Source organism: Lupinus angustifolius, chromosome LG17 (genome assembly GCF_001865875.1).
Source record: "Lupinus angustifolius cultivar Tanjil chromosome LG17, LupAngTanjil_v1.0, whole genome shotgun sequence".
NCBI classification, from domain to species: Eukaryota; Viridiplantae; Streptophyta; class Magnoliopsida; order Fabales; family Fabaceae; genus Lupinus; species Lupinus angustifolius.
The window spans coordinates 9,704,936-9,725,193 of record NC_032025.1 but is presented as its reverse complement, the minus strand read 5'-3'; the positions used below and the strand labels follow the sequence as shown (position 1 = coordinate 9,725,193).

General features: G+C 30.8%; 2 protein-coding genes across 3 annotated transcripts; both read left to right on the top strand.

Moving 5' to 3' along the window:
* On the top strand, positions 4,820 to 7,178 carry LOC109331691 (L-ascorbate oxidase homolog). The gene is made up of 4 exons (XM_019566352.1): positions 4,820 to 5,132; positions 5,405 to 6,514; positions 6,624 to 6,956; positions 6,990 to 7,178. The coding sequence occupies exons 1-3, from the start codon at positions 4,888 to 4,890 to the stop codon at positions 6,919 to 6,921; spliced, it is 1,653 nt and encodes a 550-aa protein (XP_019421897.1). The 5' UTR covers positions 4,820 to 4,887; the 3' UTR covers positions 6,922 to 6,956; positions 6,990 to 7,178.
* Positions 12,052 to 16,331, top strand: LOC109331693 (ras GTPase-activating protein-binding protein 2-like). Of its 2 annotated transcripts, none has more exons than XM_019566354.1 (9): positions 12,052 to 12,177; positions 13,082 to 13,257; positions 13,477 to 13,780; positions 13,918 to 14,159; positions 14,253 to 14,400; positions 14,485 to 14,606; positions 14,701 to 14,766; positions 15,533 to 15,584; positions 15,881 to 16,331. In XM_019566354.1, exons 2-9 carry the CDS (start codon positions 13,084 to 13,086, stop codon positions 16,141 to 16,143), a joined length of 1,371 nt encoding a protein of 456 aa, XP_019421899.1. In that variant the 5' UTR covers positions 12,052 to 12,177; positions 13,082 to 13,083; the 3' UTR covers positions 16,144 to 16,331. The 2 variants fall into 2 exon arrangements, with proteins under 2 accessions (XP_019421899.1, XP_019421898.1); XM_019566353.1 differs by having other exon boundaries at positions 15,530 to 15,584.

Below are 20,258 nucleotides of genomic sequence, written 5' to 3'. Positions count from 1 at the left end.
GACTAGAAGAGGCACTGAGTCAACCTCAATAGATTGAAGCAATGGAAGAAGAACTAAGATCAATTGAAAGGAATGACACATGGAGCCTAGTCCTATTGCCAAAAGGGAAGAGAGCCATATCTGTCAAGTGGGTGTACAAGACCAAGTTGAATCCAAATGGTGAAGTGTCAAAGCATAAAGCCAGACTTGTTGCAAAAGGGTTCTTACAAAAGCAAGGTCTTGATTATGATGAAGTTTTTGCTCTAGTGGCTAGGCTAGAAACTGTAAGGCTTGTAGTTGCCTTAACAAGCTATAACTGCTGGGAAATTCACCAAATGGATGTGAAACCAACATTCCTAAATGGCCCCTTGGATAAAGAAGTTTTTGTGAAGCAACCACCTGGTTTTGAGATAATAAACAAAGAATATCTAGTGTACAAGCTGCACAAAGCCTTGTATGGGCTCAACCAGGCACCAAGAGCATGGAATAGAAGAATTGATGCATTCTTGCTACAACTTGGGTTTATAAAATGCACTGCATAACATGGTGTGTATGTAAAAGGAAGTAACAATTTAGATCTTCTCATTGTTTGCCTCTATGTAGATGATTTGTTAATCACAGGTGGAGATTCAAATGACATCTCAGTGTTTAAACAACAAATGCAATCAGAGTTTGAGATGTCTGATCTTGGCAAACTAGCATACTTCCTAGGCATTGAGTTCAAGCAAACCAAGCTTGGGATAGTTATGCACCAAAGCAAATATACAAATGATGTGTTGAAAAGATTTCATATGATGGAAAGCAATAAGGCATCCACTCCTGCAGAATCTGGAATTCTACTCAACCAACAAGGAAATGACAAACCAGTTGACAAAACATTGTTGAGACAAATGATTGGTTCACTGAGATACACATGCAATACTAGACCCGATATTGCTTATGGAGTTGGTTTAGTAAGCAGATTCATGGAAGATCCATAACAATCTCATCTTGTTGCAATGAAGAGAGTAATGAGGTATATGAGGGGAACAATAGGGCATGGAGTCTTGTTTCCTTTCAAGCAAAACAACAAGGGCAGCAATGAAATGGTGGGCTTTTCTGATGCAGATTGGTGTGGAGATAAAACAAACAGAAAAAGCACAACAGAGTATCTTTTCAAGTTGGGTGATGCCCATATAAGTTGGTGTTCCAAGAAGCAAGATGTAGTAGCTCTATCCTCTTGTGAAGTTGAGTATATAACAGCTTGTATGTGTTTGTCAAACTGCTTGGATGATGTCTTTGTTGAAGGAATTACAAGTACAAACAAATGATGGAATCCTACTGATGGTGGACAACAAGTCTACAATCAATCTTGCCTTAAATCATGTGTCTCACGGAAGAAGCAAACACATAGAGACAAGGTTCCATTACATAAGGGAGCAAGTGAGCAAAGGGAAGGTAAGATTATAATTCTGCAACTCAGAAACAAAACTAGCTGATGTCTTTACAAAGCCTTTGAACAAGGAAAGGTTTGAGAAGCTAAGATTGCAGCTTGGAGTTAAGAATGTCAATGAAGTCTGAATTAATGAGGAGTGTTAGAGATTTGTAATAGTTCAGCTTGTTAGTTAGTAGGAAAGTTAGTTTGTTTCTACTTGTATGCCAAGTTAGTTAAAGATTAGTTGATATAAAAATCATGTAATTGGAGTTTGCAATGAATTGAATCATATACAAGTCTTTCACCATTGTCATATACTCTTCTCTATTCTAGTTCTTTCTTTCTTCTGCTGTCAAGGAGTTGATGCACTGTGTGTGCATAGCAACTTCAGTTTCTTGCGTGACAAGTAAAGGCAAATGTGTGTATGTAAGTTGTAGTTATTTGATTAATCTCAACACCGGTAAGTGGGGGGAAAAGGAGAAAGGAATTGAAAAGGTGGAAGTACATTTTTTGGTTCAAACTCTTTTGTTTACGCTTCGCAATTTTATTAATCAGTAAACTTTGGAAATGATATATATTATTAAGAAATCATCAAAAATGAATTTTACCGATATCACTAAAGCAATTTTCATACATGTGGCAAATATCAAACTCTTAAAATCATGTTCAAAGAACTCAACCATTTAGCAATTGCGCCTTTAACCTCTTATCTTTGATGTTAGGATTTTTTAGCGATATTCATCACTTATTACAGTATAATAAATAAGTACTTATATATATATAGTTTCTTTCTTTTGATTATGTAATAATTATATTAACTTTTTGGAAGTTTAATATTATATACTAAGATTTATAATAATAATAATGTGTAATAATAATAATAATAATGTAACTCGTTTTAAATTACTAATAGTTATTAACACGTTAAAAATATTGGAAGTTTAATATTTGAAGCATTTACACACGTTATATATTCATATTATAATAGTATGTAATAATAATAAGCATTTAATATTTTGAATACGTTATATATTCAAATTGTAATAATAATGTGTAATCTATATCTATACTATTAATAAAGGCAAAACAAGTAATAACTACCTCATGGTATAATTTTTATATTCTAAACTTACCCTTTTATATTTTTAATAACTACTATAAACTTCCACATATTACTTTCATTTTTTATATTAATAATTTAATATCATTAATCTTCCACACATTCTCTTATTTCTATCTTCTATCTTTCTCCACTCAATAGGCACAAAATGAGAAATTGACATAAGTTTTATGTATATCATATCAACTATCACATATTATCTTCTTAAATCTTCACTCTTTATTGAGTTTATATACTGCACTTTTATATTTAAATTGTTTTTCTTAAATAATATAATATGAAGATCATACATACTATATCAAAAAAATAAGAATGCGTCTGTGCCGGTCGACACGCTAGTAATAATAATGTAAATCATTTTGATTTACATTATTTTTATAGGGAAATAATTTTCCCTATATAAGTACAAAATAAATAATTTTCATAGGGAAACTGAATATAACCTTCTTTCCTTTTGATTTTATTTTTAGCAACCAAATATTTATTTTTATTTAAGTGTCTCATTAAAAATTAATAAACATCTATGGCTATTGGTACTCCTTTACCTTACCTTTGTAATTGTATTAATTAAGAGAGAAAATGCATATGGTGATTAAACTAATTAAGATGAATCACGATCCTCTCTTTAATATTGGGGAGATAAATTTTGTTTTTATTTGTAATTTGAAGAGTAAAAGTATCATCTCTAATATTGGAGAGATAAATTTGTTTTTACTTAGAGTAAAAATATCATCTTAGAAAATATAAAAGGATGTAATTGTCAATTATATTTGGCTTTCTCTTTTGTTTTCCACGATACTTCTTTCTCCCGTACCACCATTATCATAAAAAATGGCACTTTCAGGCAATTATGTTTTCGAATGAAAAACCAAGAGTTTGATGAATTTCAATGATAAATCTAAGAAGAATTATCCAACAAGTTGTTGCAAATTGTTGTAAATTATTCAAAAAATAATTTGGATTTTTTAGATGAAAAGCTGATCTTGATGCATATTACAGATAAATGATTTAGTTTGTTAATGGTTAAGGATGAGAAGTGTAGTACCATTGAGGTTTTGCTCTTTGAAATTTAATTACTAAACTAGTATTTTTTTTTTTGTAAGAAATTTTAGGTCGCAAATGTAATATTTAAATTTGTTTGTGTCATTGTTTTTATTAGCCAAATTAAAGTGATCTACTTCAAGTAAGGTTATGACTATAGACATAATTATCATGAAAATTATTGTGTAGATACCATATATCTACTTCAAGTAAGAAATATGAAGATTCAAAAGGGCATCACCCTTCATGAAAGGGGATGCATGTGTTATAGATAGGAGTTATGATCCCTAATTATAGACACAACAAATTAATTTTATTCTCTTCATCCCATCGGAAGAGGAACTAAAGACTGAGGGTAGTCTTCATTGAAAGATCATTAATTCATCAACAAGTTCATTTCTTTCAAGAAGATTTCATGAATCCTTCATGTACGTTTCCACTTTTCTATTTATTCTTGATGATTTGACATAATTCATATATTTATATGATGATAGTATTCTTGTCATATTTAGTATCTTCCATATTATAAAATTAATACTACATTTTTAACTTGTCCCGAAGACTTTACATGGTAAGAGTTGAGACGACTAACCTAAATGACACTTATGGAAATGAGAACTAAACAATCTTATTATAAGACTTAATAAACTAACTTCTATTAGTGGCTTAGTGCGCATACATTCTTGTATTTGTGTAGGTTGTGAAAATGGAAAGATATAATGAAAAATATCACTCCGAATATGGGGCTCAAACAATGATGATTTATTAAGTAGCCTTTAAGATTAGTGTTTATACATTCTTGTATTTATCCTTTTGTCTTATATTGTTATACAATCATCAAGCTATTTATACATAAATAATTCTATGAGATTATTGTAGATATTTTTAGGGAAGTTACATTATCTTACATTGTTTCCTAAATTCGTATACATATTACTTTAAAATGACAATTAAAATGAGACGAAAGAATACTTAAAAGTAATAAAATATAAATCCAGGTGTAAACTATTTAAAAATTTCAAACTAAATATCGTATATACTTTGATGATAAAACCATTAAGCTCCTGGCTAATTTTGTTCCAAATGTCAACACTCTTTCTACATGGACAAAGAAAATGGGAAAGATGTAAGAGGGAGTACGCATTCTAAGGAGCATAAGCAATGGTAACTAAGAGGTCTTAGCGGAGAGTTTGCATGGTTGAAAAATAGGATAAAATGTATATAAGGCATGTGAAATAATAAAACAAAGTCCACACAATAGAACAACTAAAGATACCTAACTAATTAATAACAAAACTACTCTCACGAGAAAGATTAAAAAAGTGAAAGAGAAATGGATAGGGTAATCTACTTGCTTTTGTTATGCCTCATGGCTACAATGCCCCTTATCAATGGTGAAGACCCTTACTTCTTCTTTACATGGAATGTTACCTATGGCACTTTATCTCCATTGGGTACTCCCCAACAAGTTATTCTCATCAACAATGAATTTCCTGGACCTAATATCAATTCCACTAGTAACAATAACTTAGTTGTTAATGTCTTCAACAACCTTGATGAGCCTTTGCTTTTCACATGGTATGGTTTCCTACATGCATAAAGTACTTCTTTTTGCTACATTTTTCATTTATTATCTATCGTTATTGATTGAGTGGTAAAAATCCCAGCCAGTTGTGACAACTAATAATATATGTATACTTTTCATGAACAATTATATAATACATAAAGTTGGCTTAGTCAGTAATTACTCATTTAAATCACATCTTTATTATCAATTACCTCCCTTCAATTGAACAATAATGGGAAGAAGACAAAAACTTTTCATGACAAAAGGTTTGTAACATTTTCAGGCATGGGGTTCAACAAAGGAAGAATTGCTGGCAAGATGGAGTTCTTGGAACTAATTGTCCTATTCCACCTGGAACAAACTACACTTACCATTTTCAGGTGAAAGATCAAATAGGGAGCTATTTTTACTACCCATTCACAGGTTTGCATAGGGCAGCTGGTGGTTTTGGTGGCCTTAGAATTAATAGTCGTTTGCTCATTCCAGTCCCTTATGCTGATCCTGAAGATGATTATACTGTTCTCATTGGTGATTGGTACACCAAAGGTCACTCCGCTCTAAGAAAATTATTAGATAGTGGTCGCTCTCTTGGAAGGCCTCAAGGTGTTTTGATTAATGGTAAATCAGCTAAAGGGGATGGAAGTGACCAACCACTTTTTACTATGAAGCCAGGAAAGACATACAAATATAGAATCTGCAATGTGGGGATTAAAGAGTCACTTAACTTTGTGATCCAAAACCACCCCATGAAGTTAGTTGAAGTGGAAGGCTCCCATGTGGTGCAAATAAATTATGACTCTCTTGATGTTCATGTGGGACAATGCTTTGGTGTACTTGTAACTGCTGATAAGGAACCAAAGGATTACTACATGGCTGCCACATCAAGGTTCACTAACACTATTCTTAAGGGTATAGGTATTATCCGTTATACGAATGGAAATGGTCGTGCTTCACCTGAAATCCCTAAAGCTCCTATTGGTTGGGCATGGTCTCTTAACCAATTCAGGTCCTTCCGTTGGAACCTTACTGCTAGTGCAGCTAGGCCTAATCCTCAAGGCTCTTACCATTACGGTCAGATCAATATTACTCGCACCGTTAAGCTTATTAACTCTGTTAGTCGGGCAAATAACAAGCTTCGATATGCTCTTAATGGTGTGTCTCATGTTGACACGGACACCCCAGTGAAGCTTGCTGAGTACTTTGGGATCTCGGACAAGGTTTTTAAATATGATATTATTTCCGATAATCCACCGCAAAATGTTGAAACCTCTATCTTGGTACAACCAAACGTTATTAAATTCAAGTTCCGAACATTCATTGAGATCATCTTTGAGAACCATGAAAAAACCATCCAAGTATATAATTTGGCTGGCTACGCATTCTTCGGAGTCGCGTGAGTATTCAATCTTCTTATTTTGTCATTTCCATTGTTTGAATAATATCACTCTATTCAGGCATTTCTAGTATTAAATATAATCATGCTCTTTTTATTTAACCTACAGCATGGAGCCAGGGACTTGGAGCCCAGAAAAAAGGAAGAATTATAACGTTCTTGATGCCATAAGCAGACACACAATTCAAGTCTTTCCCAAATGTTGGGCTGCCATTATGTTGTCTTTTGACAATGCTGGAATGTGGAACTTGAGGTCGGAAAATGCTGAGAATCGCTACTTAGGTCAACAACTCTACATTAGCGTTGTGTCTCCAGAACGTTCTCTCAATGACGAGTACAACATCCCAAAAAATTGCATTACTTGTGGTGCTGCCAAGGGTTTGCCAAAGCCAACACCAAGCACCTAATTAATTAAAAAAATTGTATCTAGTTTTAGCATGTTTCTATAACTAGATTTTATATTTTGAAACTCAAGACATGGAGAGCCATTAATACTTCTGAGTTCTTAGCAAAATGATTTTATAAATGAAGAATAACATGCATAGGACATCAGAAATGTTGATCAGTTTGAATCAACCAGTTTAGAAATGTCATTGCATTTTTTTGTACTTTCACAACTCAATTAAAATATGTATACCTGAAAACAAAATTCTCTTTTATAATATGTACTCCTACAATTTTGGCAAAAGAATGTACTAGACCACATATATAAACATTGCAATGTGAAGTAAAGTCTGTTAATTAGGTTCTTATTACGGGATATGCACCTTCCAAACAAGGGTGTGTCACTGTCAATGTAACTTAAAGAGAAGTCGTTCGTCTTGGATTCAGATCCTCTTTGGTATTCAGAGATAATAAACAAATATTTAATGATCCAAACTTTTGTATATTTAAAATTAAGTAGAAAATCATCTTTCCACTTTTCTAGTAAACAAGTGAAAAAGGAGAGGTTGAACATTTGAATCAGGAAATAGAGTAGATTGGAACTAATGAATCATTAAATTATATTGGATGACTATGAAATTTTCCATTTCTTACTCTTCAAAAATTAACTTACAAAGAACATCCTTTTTATATCATGAGAATGATATGTACCCGATGATTTTGTTTTACCTAACACAAGAAAATGGTTTGAATTAATTTGTTAATTGTTCAGGGTTGTTTTAAATGCATCACAATTTGCTTTTATAACTGGGGATCATATCAAATGGGGAAATCAATGCTTTTTCTCCTTTTAATGATTGAGGTTTGTGAATCAGACAAATTTTTTAAATGATTTGCAGTCACATTAGGGTTACAAGGATTATAGTGTTTGCAGCCAGTGGGATGCAAATTGTGGTCATTACTATATGAATTATTTTGTAATTCATAATATTTTTTAATTCAATGTGAGTCTAATACGAGTTATATAGTTGTACCATTAATATTATGGTATACTTATATCGAATATAATATAGTTATACCCTTAATATTGTGGTCGTATCACGTGATATGATCCATAATTTGAATCATTATCATCGACGTGCCCTTTATTTACGTGAACAACAATTTACATGAGGAGCACTACTCTTAGTCGCTTATGCTTGTGGTGTGGCTATTGATGTTTATAATGGTTAATTATTCGATCTTTGATGTTTTTTCTTTGACCCAATCTTCCTATTGATGGGTTATTGATTCACCCGACCGCCATTACTATCCATATCCATATCCCATCATGAATACTAAATAAAGTAGCAAACTATTATGATTTGTATCATTAATTTCCATTTCCATTTTTTTCACTTTTATTTCTGGTACACATCTCTCATCTCACAAGTTGTGCAACTGCATATACAATTAGTTGTGATTGGTAAAAAAAATAGTTAATTATTAATTTTTTTAATTTAAATATATTTTTTTAATTAATTATATACTAGTAATACATCCGGTAAAATATATTTTTTAATTAATTATATACTAATAATACATCTGGTAACATAACTTGTGGAACAACATATATGGTTCCTTTTACTTCTCTCATTCTTTGGTCCCTTCTTCCTTCCCAATTTCCACCAACCTGCCTCCTCAATCTTTGGATCAGCTGATTGGGAAATCATAACTGTATAACTATGATGGGTGAGTAACACATAAGATGATTTTTTTCCACTTTAATTTACTTTAAGATTCTCTCATAAAAAGTGTATCAGAGTTAAAATTTGTATTATAAGTAAATTATGACTTCTAACAAACTCCTCCAACCCCACCAAAAAATGAAAATAATATATCATTTATAATATATGTTACCTTTTTATGACAAATAAAATTTTTAGAAGAATATATATTTTTCTAAAAGTCATATACACTAGCAACCACTATTGCTATGATGACCAGCCTTAAAATATAATTCTACCATGTGTTTACAACTAGAGGCCCAAACCTTCTCGACAAGTGGTTGGTTGAGATATATCTAAACATAAAATCATGCAAATTTAATCATCTCAACCTTAAACGTGTTAGAATCTATTTTGGTTAGTTGTCCAATTGTTAAACTTTCTTTGTAGAGGTAAGTACTTTAAAAAACAAAAAGAAATAAAATTTTCAATAACACATCTATCTTTTTTATTATAATAAAATTATACTTTTATCATTAAAAACAAATATAAAAATATATATTTCTCTATTAATGGAGATGATACTTATTAAGAAAATTAAGTTCAAAACTAAATCATATTGAAGTTTTGTCCACTTTTGTTTCGATTAAATGAAGTGTGGGTGCCAACTTGCAATGCCCAAGTAAAGATAAAATTCACTCAAGACCCTCCCATTACCCATAATAACCTTATCACAATCAGCTTTATCCACCGAAGACCAAATTATCCACGTCCATTATATCAAAGTCACCACAGTTTTCATGTTATTAGGGTCAGTTGTAACATTTTCTAGGTCATGTATAGGGCTCTTATCTAGAAAGTAACTAAAATTTGTAGTTAAAATTAATCGAAAATTAAAATTTAAAGCAAATAATGACAGCAAAACATAAATATATATTATCTATACATATATAAAGCCAAAACTTGAAATAACTACCCTTATGGTGTAATTTTCATTTCCTATATTGCCATTAACATTATTTAATTTTTACAAAAAAAACTATATAATCATAAGCAACTATCACCAATACATTATTAATCACATATCTCACCTTAAATTAAACGTTATCATAATCACACAAAAATATAATATAAAGTACACCGAACACAACAAATACATTTTAATTCAAAAAAATAAAATATATAAAAATTGAATATGTAGTATCACACAATATTCGCCGACAGGCACGAAGTGCCTGTACACACTAGTATATATAAAGTTAATTATGTAAAACAATTTACACTAACCTTTCAACAGAAAGATGTATAATGAAGAATATGAGTGTATGCCATATTTTTATTTTTGATAATTTTTTTGCTCAATTATTATTGATACTTATTGAGACTTGAGTTGAATATGGTTTATGTTAATTTTTTTGTCAAATTCTTAATGGTCTTGATTAATTTCATGTTCATGCTTGATTTTAATTTTATACCAACCGTGATAATATAATAGAATAATAAGTATAATCAACATAATATTGAGTCTATTGGTATAAGTTCTTGCTAGATCCCCAGATGACTAAAATGTCATAAATTCGATTCTTAGAAGCAACACTTGTTGAAAGAGAAAATCATGAACCCTAAAAAAATTAGTTCATTACCTTAAAATGGGGAGCTACCCTTGATTATATTAAAAAAATACAATATTAAACAAATTTATAAGTTGAGTGTAATAGTTAACAAATGCAAAAGTGAGCATGTCCTTCAAGAATGATTTTTATTATATAAAAATAAAATATTTGAAATTTGAAAGTACTTATAGATAGAGGTGTTCGCAGTTCATTTGCATCGGTTTTTAGATAAAAAATGATCTGATCCAAACACGTAATTAACACACAGTTTGGATTGGTCTGGTATGTTTATATTGAGATGTTCGATTCAATCCGATTCAAATATAATATGCAGTTTCGGTTCGGTTTGGATCGGTTTTTTTAATAAAATATTTAAATTGCAGTTATATTCAAAACTCATAAAATGACTAAATATTAAGCATAAAACAACAATAAAAATAGTTTTTAACAACATTGAAACATCATTAAAATGTATGCAACAATAGTATAAGTAAACATCATAAAATAGTAATAAACAATAAGACAATAATAATAAAAGTTAAAAATAGTAACAACAACAAGATATCAATAATAAAAAGACAACAAAACAACAAGATATCAATAACAATAATATGAGCATATGTAACGTAATTTTAACAGTTATTCTACCGATGATTAATAACAATAATACTTTCACAATAATAAAATTGATAATAAAACACATAGTCAGAATAACATTTGAATCCTCTTTATTTGGTTGCGAGATTGATTTAAGTTCTAAAAAAGTGTATCAAATATAATCAATATGATTAAAACATAGCAACTTATATATAAATGTGTTATAGAATATAACAAATAAAATATAGGTACAATTTTGGAGTTGAGACTTAATATTAAGTTTAGAAGACACTTAAAAATATTACACACTTAAACTTTACATACTATTTCAGTCCGGTCTGGATCCAAGAGGTGAAACCAAAATCCGGACCAGACCAATCGGTCTTTAAAAAATAAGTCTAACACGATCCAAATGCATTCAGTTTTTGCAGTTTTGATCTATTTCAGATCGATTTTTTGTTTTATTGTTGGACCGGTCTGGATTTGAACACCCCTACTTATAGATGTAGGCCCCTTGCAGCGCACTTATCCCTTATGCATCACAACCTACTGTGCATGTTATGTAACATATGTTTTATAATTTGGTATCCCATGTTTTTACTGAGCACATATTCTATCCTAAAATATGTGTTATTTTATAAACTATAAATTAATTAAAAAATATTTAATAATTAAAATTTTAATTTAAATGTATTTTCTTCAATGAGTCGGAACTTATGTCACATAGTGTAAAATATAATGTGGAATAAAACATATGCTCATATGTTTTTCCAAACAACTTTACACTAATAACCCTAAAACTATTATCATTGATATAGACGTTGGGAAGAAGTCAATTGCCTATGAAGCTCCATGTGAACTAAGTGTTTTGTAAAAAGATCACTCTTTCCCCAAAATTTAAGGGATCAATCAAGAAATTAATTATACTTTCTCTCATACTCAAATTTAAGATATTGATTAATGACGAATTATCATATATGAATAACCGATTTCAATATAGTTGTTTTTAAATGATTAACATCATTCAATGTTTAATTTATCTGATGTGATTTGATCAACATCTAAAATCAGATCAAAATTACAATGCATGATAACTAAAAAGATTCCCTCCATTATCTACAACATCAAAAATCGAAAACGCATGCGTTTGGGCCTCCACTTCCCGGTCCATATGCTACAACCACAAGTCAATAAAAGAAAAAAAAACACATATATACATTTTTATTATAAAATATTATTATTATATTATATTTCATATTTAAGCCCTTGTATCTTCTGAGAACACTTTACTCAAACGCCTCCTCCAAAGTTCTCAAATTTTTTTCCTTATTCTAATTCGTAGTTTCTGATCTCACACTCGGAGGTACTTACATGTTATGTTCATTTTCTGAATCATAGATTATGTTACTGTCATGTGTTTTGTTTGATGTTTTTCTTTTTTTTCTCTTTTGTTTGATGTTATTTTATCTATGTTGATCTTTTTCGTTTATGTTGTTTTCTCTCTTCATTTTAATATTTTGGAATTCGCTTAATAGGTTTTGTTTTGATTGTGTTTATTGATAGTTTGGCATGTTGAGATTTAGGGTTTTTATTTTATTTTGAATAAAAGCTTTTTTTCTCAAAAAATAAATAATAGCTTTTAACCTTTTAGTTTGTATTAATTTTTTTTATCTGGGTTATCTCAAAAGTTCAGATTTTTCATGTTCATTTGCATTGTGACTCATGGGTAGTTCGTATTGATGCCCATCTTATAGTTTGATTACTAAGCCATATACATATTATTATTTGTCTAAATTCAAGGCATTTGTTTTCTTAACTAAGGGCTAAGGCTAATTTCATTTTGGTCGAGTATTCTTTGAATGTTTGTTTTTCTCCTTGTACTACTGCATCGAATCAGGTTTTGAGATTAACTGCATGTAGAAATTTTGATTATTTTTTGTGATTTTTCCTTTTAAAAGGGCTCTTGCTGATATTATTTTTTCATTATTGATTGTGGATTGTATTCATGGGATTACTTTAATGACTTGTTCAAGACTTTTTAGTGATTTTATTGTATAAATGTTTTGGTTTTGAGTTGTATGTGTTGAACGTATGTTATATGGAATATATTTTAAATATATGGAAAATTCTTTGTTTTTATTCTCGTGGGAAATAAGGATTGTTTGACATCACGAGAGTATAATAACCGTTACAAGGAGTCTTTTAGTTCTGTAATACCTAATAATGATTGCTTGACATTATGTGTCCTCTATATTGTCTTGTTGCAGGAATGGCGGTATCTGATGGGTCCCCTACCCCACAGATGGTTGGAAATGCTTTTGTGGAACAGTATTACTCCATTCTGCATCAAAATCCAGACCAGGTTCACAGGTTTTACCAAGAATCTAGTGTCCTAAGTCGCTCTGAAGAAGATGGTTCCATGACAACCGTGACTAGTATTGCCGTAAGCACCAGTCCAGTTGTCTATGTAGCCTTTTAAGCACTATGTGATTTATGATGTGAAGATAAAAATATAAGCTAATTACAATTTATGTCTCTGTATTTGATGTTGAATGCACTGCAAGATCTCTCTACTAATTTTTTCCTTTGTTCCGTATTATGATGTATTGCAAGCGTGATTTACATCAACTGACTTACATGGTCATATTTTATTTCCGTACAGGACATTAATAAGAAGATACTCTCCCAAGATTATACAAACTTTAGGGTTGAGATTCTGAGTGCTGATGCTCAGCCTTCTTATAAGGACGGAGTAATCGTTCTAGTTACTGGCTACTTAACTGGAAGTGACAATTTGAAAAGGAAGTTTACTCAGTCATTTTTCCTGGCTCCACAGGACAAAGGCTACTTTGTCTTGAATGATGTTTTTAGATATGTTGATGAGTTTAAGTCAGTTGATATTGAGTCTGCTCCTGCAAATGACGCTGAAGAAAGTGCTCCTACAGATGCTTTGGTTCCAGAGTCTGGTAACTTTTTTATTTTCATATTCAGGTTTTAAATATTTGCTTATATTCCTTTTACTTGTTACTTACTTCCTTCTAACCTTTTGATCTTCTTGTTAAGAAGTATTGGTTTTAAAACTTTCTTTTGATTATGAATATAGAGCCTCAACACGTTCCTGAAAACATTCTACCTGCACCTATTCAAAATGCTGTTGTGGACACTGACACTACTGTCAGCAAAGAAGTGGATCAACCAATAGAGAATGTAAAATTACCAGTTGCTGAAAAGGTGGTTCCTGTTAATCATGTGAAAGAGCCAAGTCACCAGGAACATCGCCCAATCACTGAGAAAGCTGCTTCTCCTACACAGGAGGACCTTCCAAAGAAGTCTTTTGCATCTATTGTGAGTTTTATATGTTTGTTTATGTATTCATTTTTATTCTTGTGTAGTGTCTTATCGTATGCGACTTTTCTGTATTTCCTATTTTTTTTCCAGGTGAATGCATTGAAAGAAAATGCTGCTCCCTTCCATGTGAGGGCTTCACCAGTGAAACCTGTAGAGCAACCACGTGTGTCTATTGTGCCTGCACCTGAAACACCAGTGCCTAACACTGTTGCATCAGAAAAAAATAATGAGAATTCAGGTGATTTACATGTTACATGGACAGTCATTGAAAAGTTGTCTCGTTTGATAAAAATGTTTTGTAACCCTGATTTTCCTTATACAGGTAAGGCTCATGCAATATTTGTTGCAAACTTGTCTATGAATGCTACAGTAGAACAACTGGAAGAGGTTTTCAAGAAATTTGGGCCCATTAAACCTGATGGTATTCAAGTTAGAAGTAACAGGGTTAGTATGTTATAATAATCATATTTGGACTCTAGCTTATTAAATGCACTTGAACGGCTACTCGTATTGAAGTATTGTTTTATTCTCTTTCCAGCAACAGGGATCTTGTTTTGGCTTTGTGGAATTTGAGTCTGCTACTTCACTGCAAAGCGCACTTGAGGTATATATCACCCTTTTGGATATTTATCCTATTTGATTAGACCATGTTCCTTTTGAACATTTACTTTTATTTCTTGATGTTGCCTTTGCCCATGTGTGCCCTTCAATTTATCCTTATAGAGGTACCTTAGATGATACATTGCATTTGACACCAAATGATTTTTAGGTGTTTGAAATAGAATGCTTTGAAAGTCTTTACAAAGCCCACAAACCTTTAGATTGCGATTATTGATTATAGACCTTGTTATTTCTAACTATTTTTGTGCTACTACATTAAATAACTATTATGATAAGAGTTTGGGGAATCTGCAACAATGTAGCTTCTGCCTTGTTTATAGTTTTCTGAACTTAAAGTTTTAATGTTTGATTGCATTGTTGAAATGCATTTCTTAGAAAGTTTTCACTCTTCTAGATGGTTGTTTCTTGTCTGTTATCTGTCCTGACTCTTTGCCTTTCTTAAAAAAATTATGGCCAATCCTTGTTTTTTTAGAATTATTAATACTGTGCTTATGTCGTTATATGTCAGTTGTTCGCTTGTTGTATTTAGTATACTATAGATTTGTATGTTATCTTTGTTTGAGATACACATGATCCTCACTGTAGTGTTAATTTCTGGACTACAGAATTCGCACTGAAGTTGTTTATGCATTTTGCTCTTTTCCTTTTCATTTGGTCAAAGAACACTTTGTAATATATGAGAAGTATGTTGTGTATTTTTCATTCTATGCCTTCTAAGGGGCTAACCTCTATATTTACTATGACAGGCTTCTCCTCCTATTATTTTGGACAACCGCAAGCTTTCTATCGAAGAAAGGCGAGGTAGGCAAACAATATTTTTCCTTGTCAAATGTGAACTTAGTTTTAAACTATGATGGTTTAGTTTATTATTTCCCATGACCAGAAATTTTGACCAATTTATTCTCTATAATCTAAATATGGTGTATGATATTTTCGGGCTTCTCATCCATATTCTCTAAAATTAATTATGCACTTATAGGTTCAATGATATTTTGCAGAAGTGTCACCTGCTCATGGCACTCTTATAATTCTCTCATGTAAAACTTTGCACGGATAGTAATATCACTCAATGTTTCATGTACTCTATTTTGTTGCAGCTAATAATGACAAGGCTAGATTTTCATCAGGAAGGGGTGGATACCGAAACGACAGAAATGATAACTTCAGGGGCCGTGGGAACTTTGGTGGTGGTGGACGTGGATACTCTGGTAGAAATGATTTCGAGAAGCGAGGTGAGTTCTCTGGCAGACCTCGAGGCAGTAATAATAATTATGGGCGTAGCAATGGAGAATCTGCCCCAAATGGTGGTTATCAGAATGGAGGAGGAAAAACTCCTCGTCAACCAGTTAAAGCTCAATAAATTGCTTCTTTCTTTTCTTGGTAATTGAGTGAACATGATTTTACTATATAGCAAGGGGTATCTAAAGATTTTGCTTTGCAAGATTTAGATTATTTTTTATGTAGTTGTGATGCTTATTTGCCTTTAGAGTTCTTTGGTTAAACCAAGTGATTCCCTACACCTATTTTCCTTTTTAATTTCTACTTTGACTTCGATTTTTTAGCTATTTTTTTTGGAATAATTGTTTTAAACGTCTATGTTTTTTGCCCTGGGCCCATTCTAAGTCAATGTCAGATTCGTATAAGGAAAATATTTGCTAATATTTGTTTTTAAATAACTTCATTCTGATCTTGAAGTTTGGTTTTTGAAGTCATAAGTGAGAATATATTCCATTTTTAAATGTCTTTCATGCTCATTGTGGTGATAACTCGTCAGAATTAAAGCTTCAAGCAATTACTTGTAGTCTTCAGAATCAAAATCACTGAGCTTTTTATATCGTGATATTATATTTTTGTTGTCTTCATATCTAATAGTTTAGATTTACTCACTAATTTAAGTAATTGAATTTCCTTATAATTGATGGCTAGGACGTTGAATAAGTTAAAAAATTTACTGTTGGAGTAACTGGATACCTCCCATTTTTCCTTTGTACTATTATATTTTTGTTGTGTCGACCATCATAGGTATAATGACACTTGTGTTATGAAATGAGGTTGATATAAAATTAACCAAGTAATGAGGTTGATATAAAATTAACCAAGTTAAAGGCAACAGTTAAGCAGAGAGAAGAATACTATGAAGGTAACGTGTCCACAACTAGACCAAGTAAAACCTTTGGTGGCAGTGTATCGTTGGGATATTTATATTTATCTTCCTTGAAGATAAAATTTATTAAACTGAATTCTTTAGAAGTTATACAATTGTAGTATTTCAATCATCACCTTCTAGTGAATAAGTGAAACAAACTTCTTGCTCACCAAGTTTGACATGATTAAGTTTTTGCTTAGTCAGGTTTCATGTAGGTCAGGTTCAAAAATAGACCTAACAATATTTAGGGTCAAGAGGGTATGTATAATCTAACCTGACTCTTCCTATGGTCACTCGATTGTGATTTCTATATTCAATTATTTACAAAGTAATGATAATTCTTTGGCCGAAAGTATTATTAATTCTATAATTTTTTCTATATATATATATATATATATATATATATGTATAAATGATTAACAAAAACCTATATGTTTATCATTTCATATTTCAAATTACAATTCATGAGAATATTTTTTTTAAAAAAGATATGTATTATATTTAATTGGTTACAGAGTTGAGCTGATTCAAAGACTAACGTGGTCGATATTTGGGAACCGGTTAATCTTCTAGTCTAAAGTTGAGTTTGGGTTAAAAACAATCTGACCAATAGTTATGGTTAGGTAAGAAACAAGACTTACCTAATCTATAGACATACTGACTGATAATGGTGAATTTTATCCAAATATAAAAGGGTTAACTGACTCTATCTTTGAACCACTATGTAGGGTTATAGTTAGTAGGTGATATTATCTTGCATTTACAAGAAGATGGTATAATGGGATGAGAAGAACTTGTAATTTTTTTGTCAAATGATGACAACTTTAAAGTTGAACCATGATTCCGCTTGAATGTTCCATCCAATTATATTTGCAAACTGACATCAATTTGACAGCTTAAGGATTGGAATATCATAAGCCATAAAGCTAATATAGCTGTAGCTGTGCAAGTATTGCACTAGAACTGAAAAAAAAAGTTGAAAACATTTATTTAATGTTAAGCAAAATCAATAATAATTAATTACAGTTAATAACTGTATAGTTTAGTTTAATGAAAACAATATCATATACCTGTGATTGGAGTCTCTCACGGGGAATAATACAATAAGCAAACCCACTACTAAGCAACTATAGATACAGTAATCTCTCATCCAGAGTACCTACTAACTACTATAAATAAGGTTAGAATAATTTGTTTTCAGGAGTTATTTATTAACTCGTGAGAGTGTGTGACAAGTGTACGACCCAAAGACCATAGATAATAGGAATAATTTTTCTACATATACAACTAATTTTATTTCTGACAAGTATTTTGTTGCTTTTATTTTTAAAAACATTCATGTTGACAATTATTACTTTACAAATAATTTATTAAATACGTTGTTGGTTGTATAATCATTATTTTATATTATCGCTTATAGTTAATATAAAATTGAAATAAGGTCTGCAATGAGAAAAGTAAAATTGAAATAAGGTCTGCAACGAGGAAAGTAAAATAACAATTGTTGAGCCAAAAAAGAAAACACATTTTACATTCTATTGTTAAAATATTTGACTGTAAAAATATTTACATTTGATATATAATATGCACACGTTTTTATTTGTTATTACAATTTATTTTAATTTTGTTCCAATTTTAATAGTCAAATTTCATATAAGTAAATTAATGAGTCAAACTTTTTTCTCATGTCACGCCTACAAAATGTCAGGACTCGCACTGCTATTAAACCCACCTTTATCATTATGCAATCATGGTTAGACAAATGACTCATCAGTTATCCACTAACCACAACCCCACCACCAATAAATCATGGTAAGACTAATGAATTATGTAAATAGTAGTTATTAGTTATTACTTACCTCTTCAAGAAAATTAATTATTATTTACTTAAAAATAATCATCTATCTCTATAATATTTTCATATCAATAGCTATGGTTGATTTTTTTGTTCATTGATAATATTTATTAGAACTTTGGTAATTGATATATAATATTTATTCCAATGTTCATTGATCATATTTTCTAGGTGTGAACATGATTATTATTGGTTTGCAATAAATAATAGCAAAATTCATGGAATGCTATGAGTGAGGCATGTCTACCTTTTATTTAATTACTGTTATTCTCAGGCTAGGATGTTTGACAAATGTTGTCAACTACCATTTTAGTTCCTGTAATTATAAGAAACTACAATGCAGTGTGGTTGATTTTAAGAGATTAGTATGTTAATTCCTTCTTGTTGTCGATCTTAGGAATTGTAACCTATCAGTTCCTTTTATCCAAATATATTCTACTATAATTCAGGTGATGTAAATCAATGAAGGCAATCTATAATTTGTAGAGGATAATCTTACAATTAGGAGAGCCATTTGGAGTTCATATTCTTGAAAATAAATTATGAAAGTTTGTAGTTTATTTGTTTATTTGCTTAAGTTTAATAAATGAGAATTTATTCTCATGAGTAGTCTTAGGATTTAATTCTGTCTTAGAAATTATTTCATTTAAATGTTCAAGTGTTTATTTCAATTATTCATGTAATTTGAGTTGAGAAATTAATTGAAGAAAATAATGTAGAGATAAAGGTCTGAAATCTAACATGCTTGATTTAAGGGAATTAATCTCATATTCTTGCTTAGAGATAATGTGAAGATTAAGTTGATTTATTTATCACAATTCAGCCAGCCACAAGTCAAATTGAATTGGCAACCTTTGACATTGGAGATCAAACAAAAACGTGGAGACCAAGTCAAACAATCAATTTCAACTCAACCAACCTAATTTGATGCACATAATCAGTTAGGATCTTATCTACATGATTAGTTAGGAATTTTATTTTGTTTATTAGAAGATAATTAGGATTCTAACTTATTCTTATCTTTATTTAGTAAGGCAAATTGCATATTTATATTTTATTAGATCATTAATAAAAGTTAAGTTTGTTTTTGAGAAAAAATGGATTGAATTCCTAAAGTTGAGCTAAAACTCCTTAATTCGAACTTATCAAGACCCTAATTCTTGTGGTGTTCTAAGACTCCTCACCCTCTCGGTGTGACATCTAAATTCTTATCAAGGATCCATCCTTGTGGTGAATATCATTGACTTATCAAGCTCTTGAGCTTGTGATGTCTTCATCTTCACATCTTTTCCATCTTTCCCCACATATTTATCCTAAAATTGTCCTAAATTTTTTTATCAATACCAACACTGAATTCTAATTTATAAAGCTCTTAATATCAAGCTAAAACGATCCTACAATCAAAGGCATTCCCTAGAGGTTGTCATCAGTTAATTGACAAAATATTAATTATTAAATCTTCATGACTATTTTG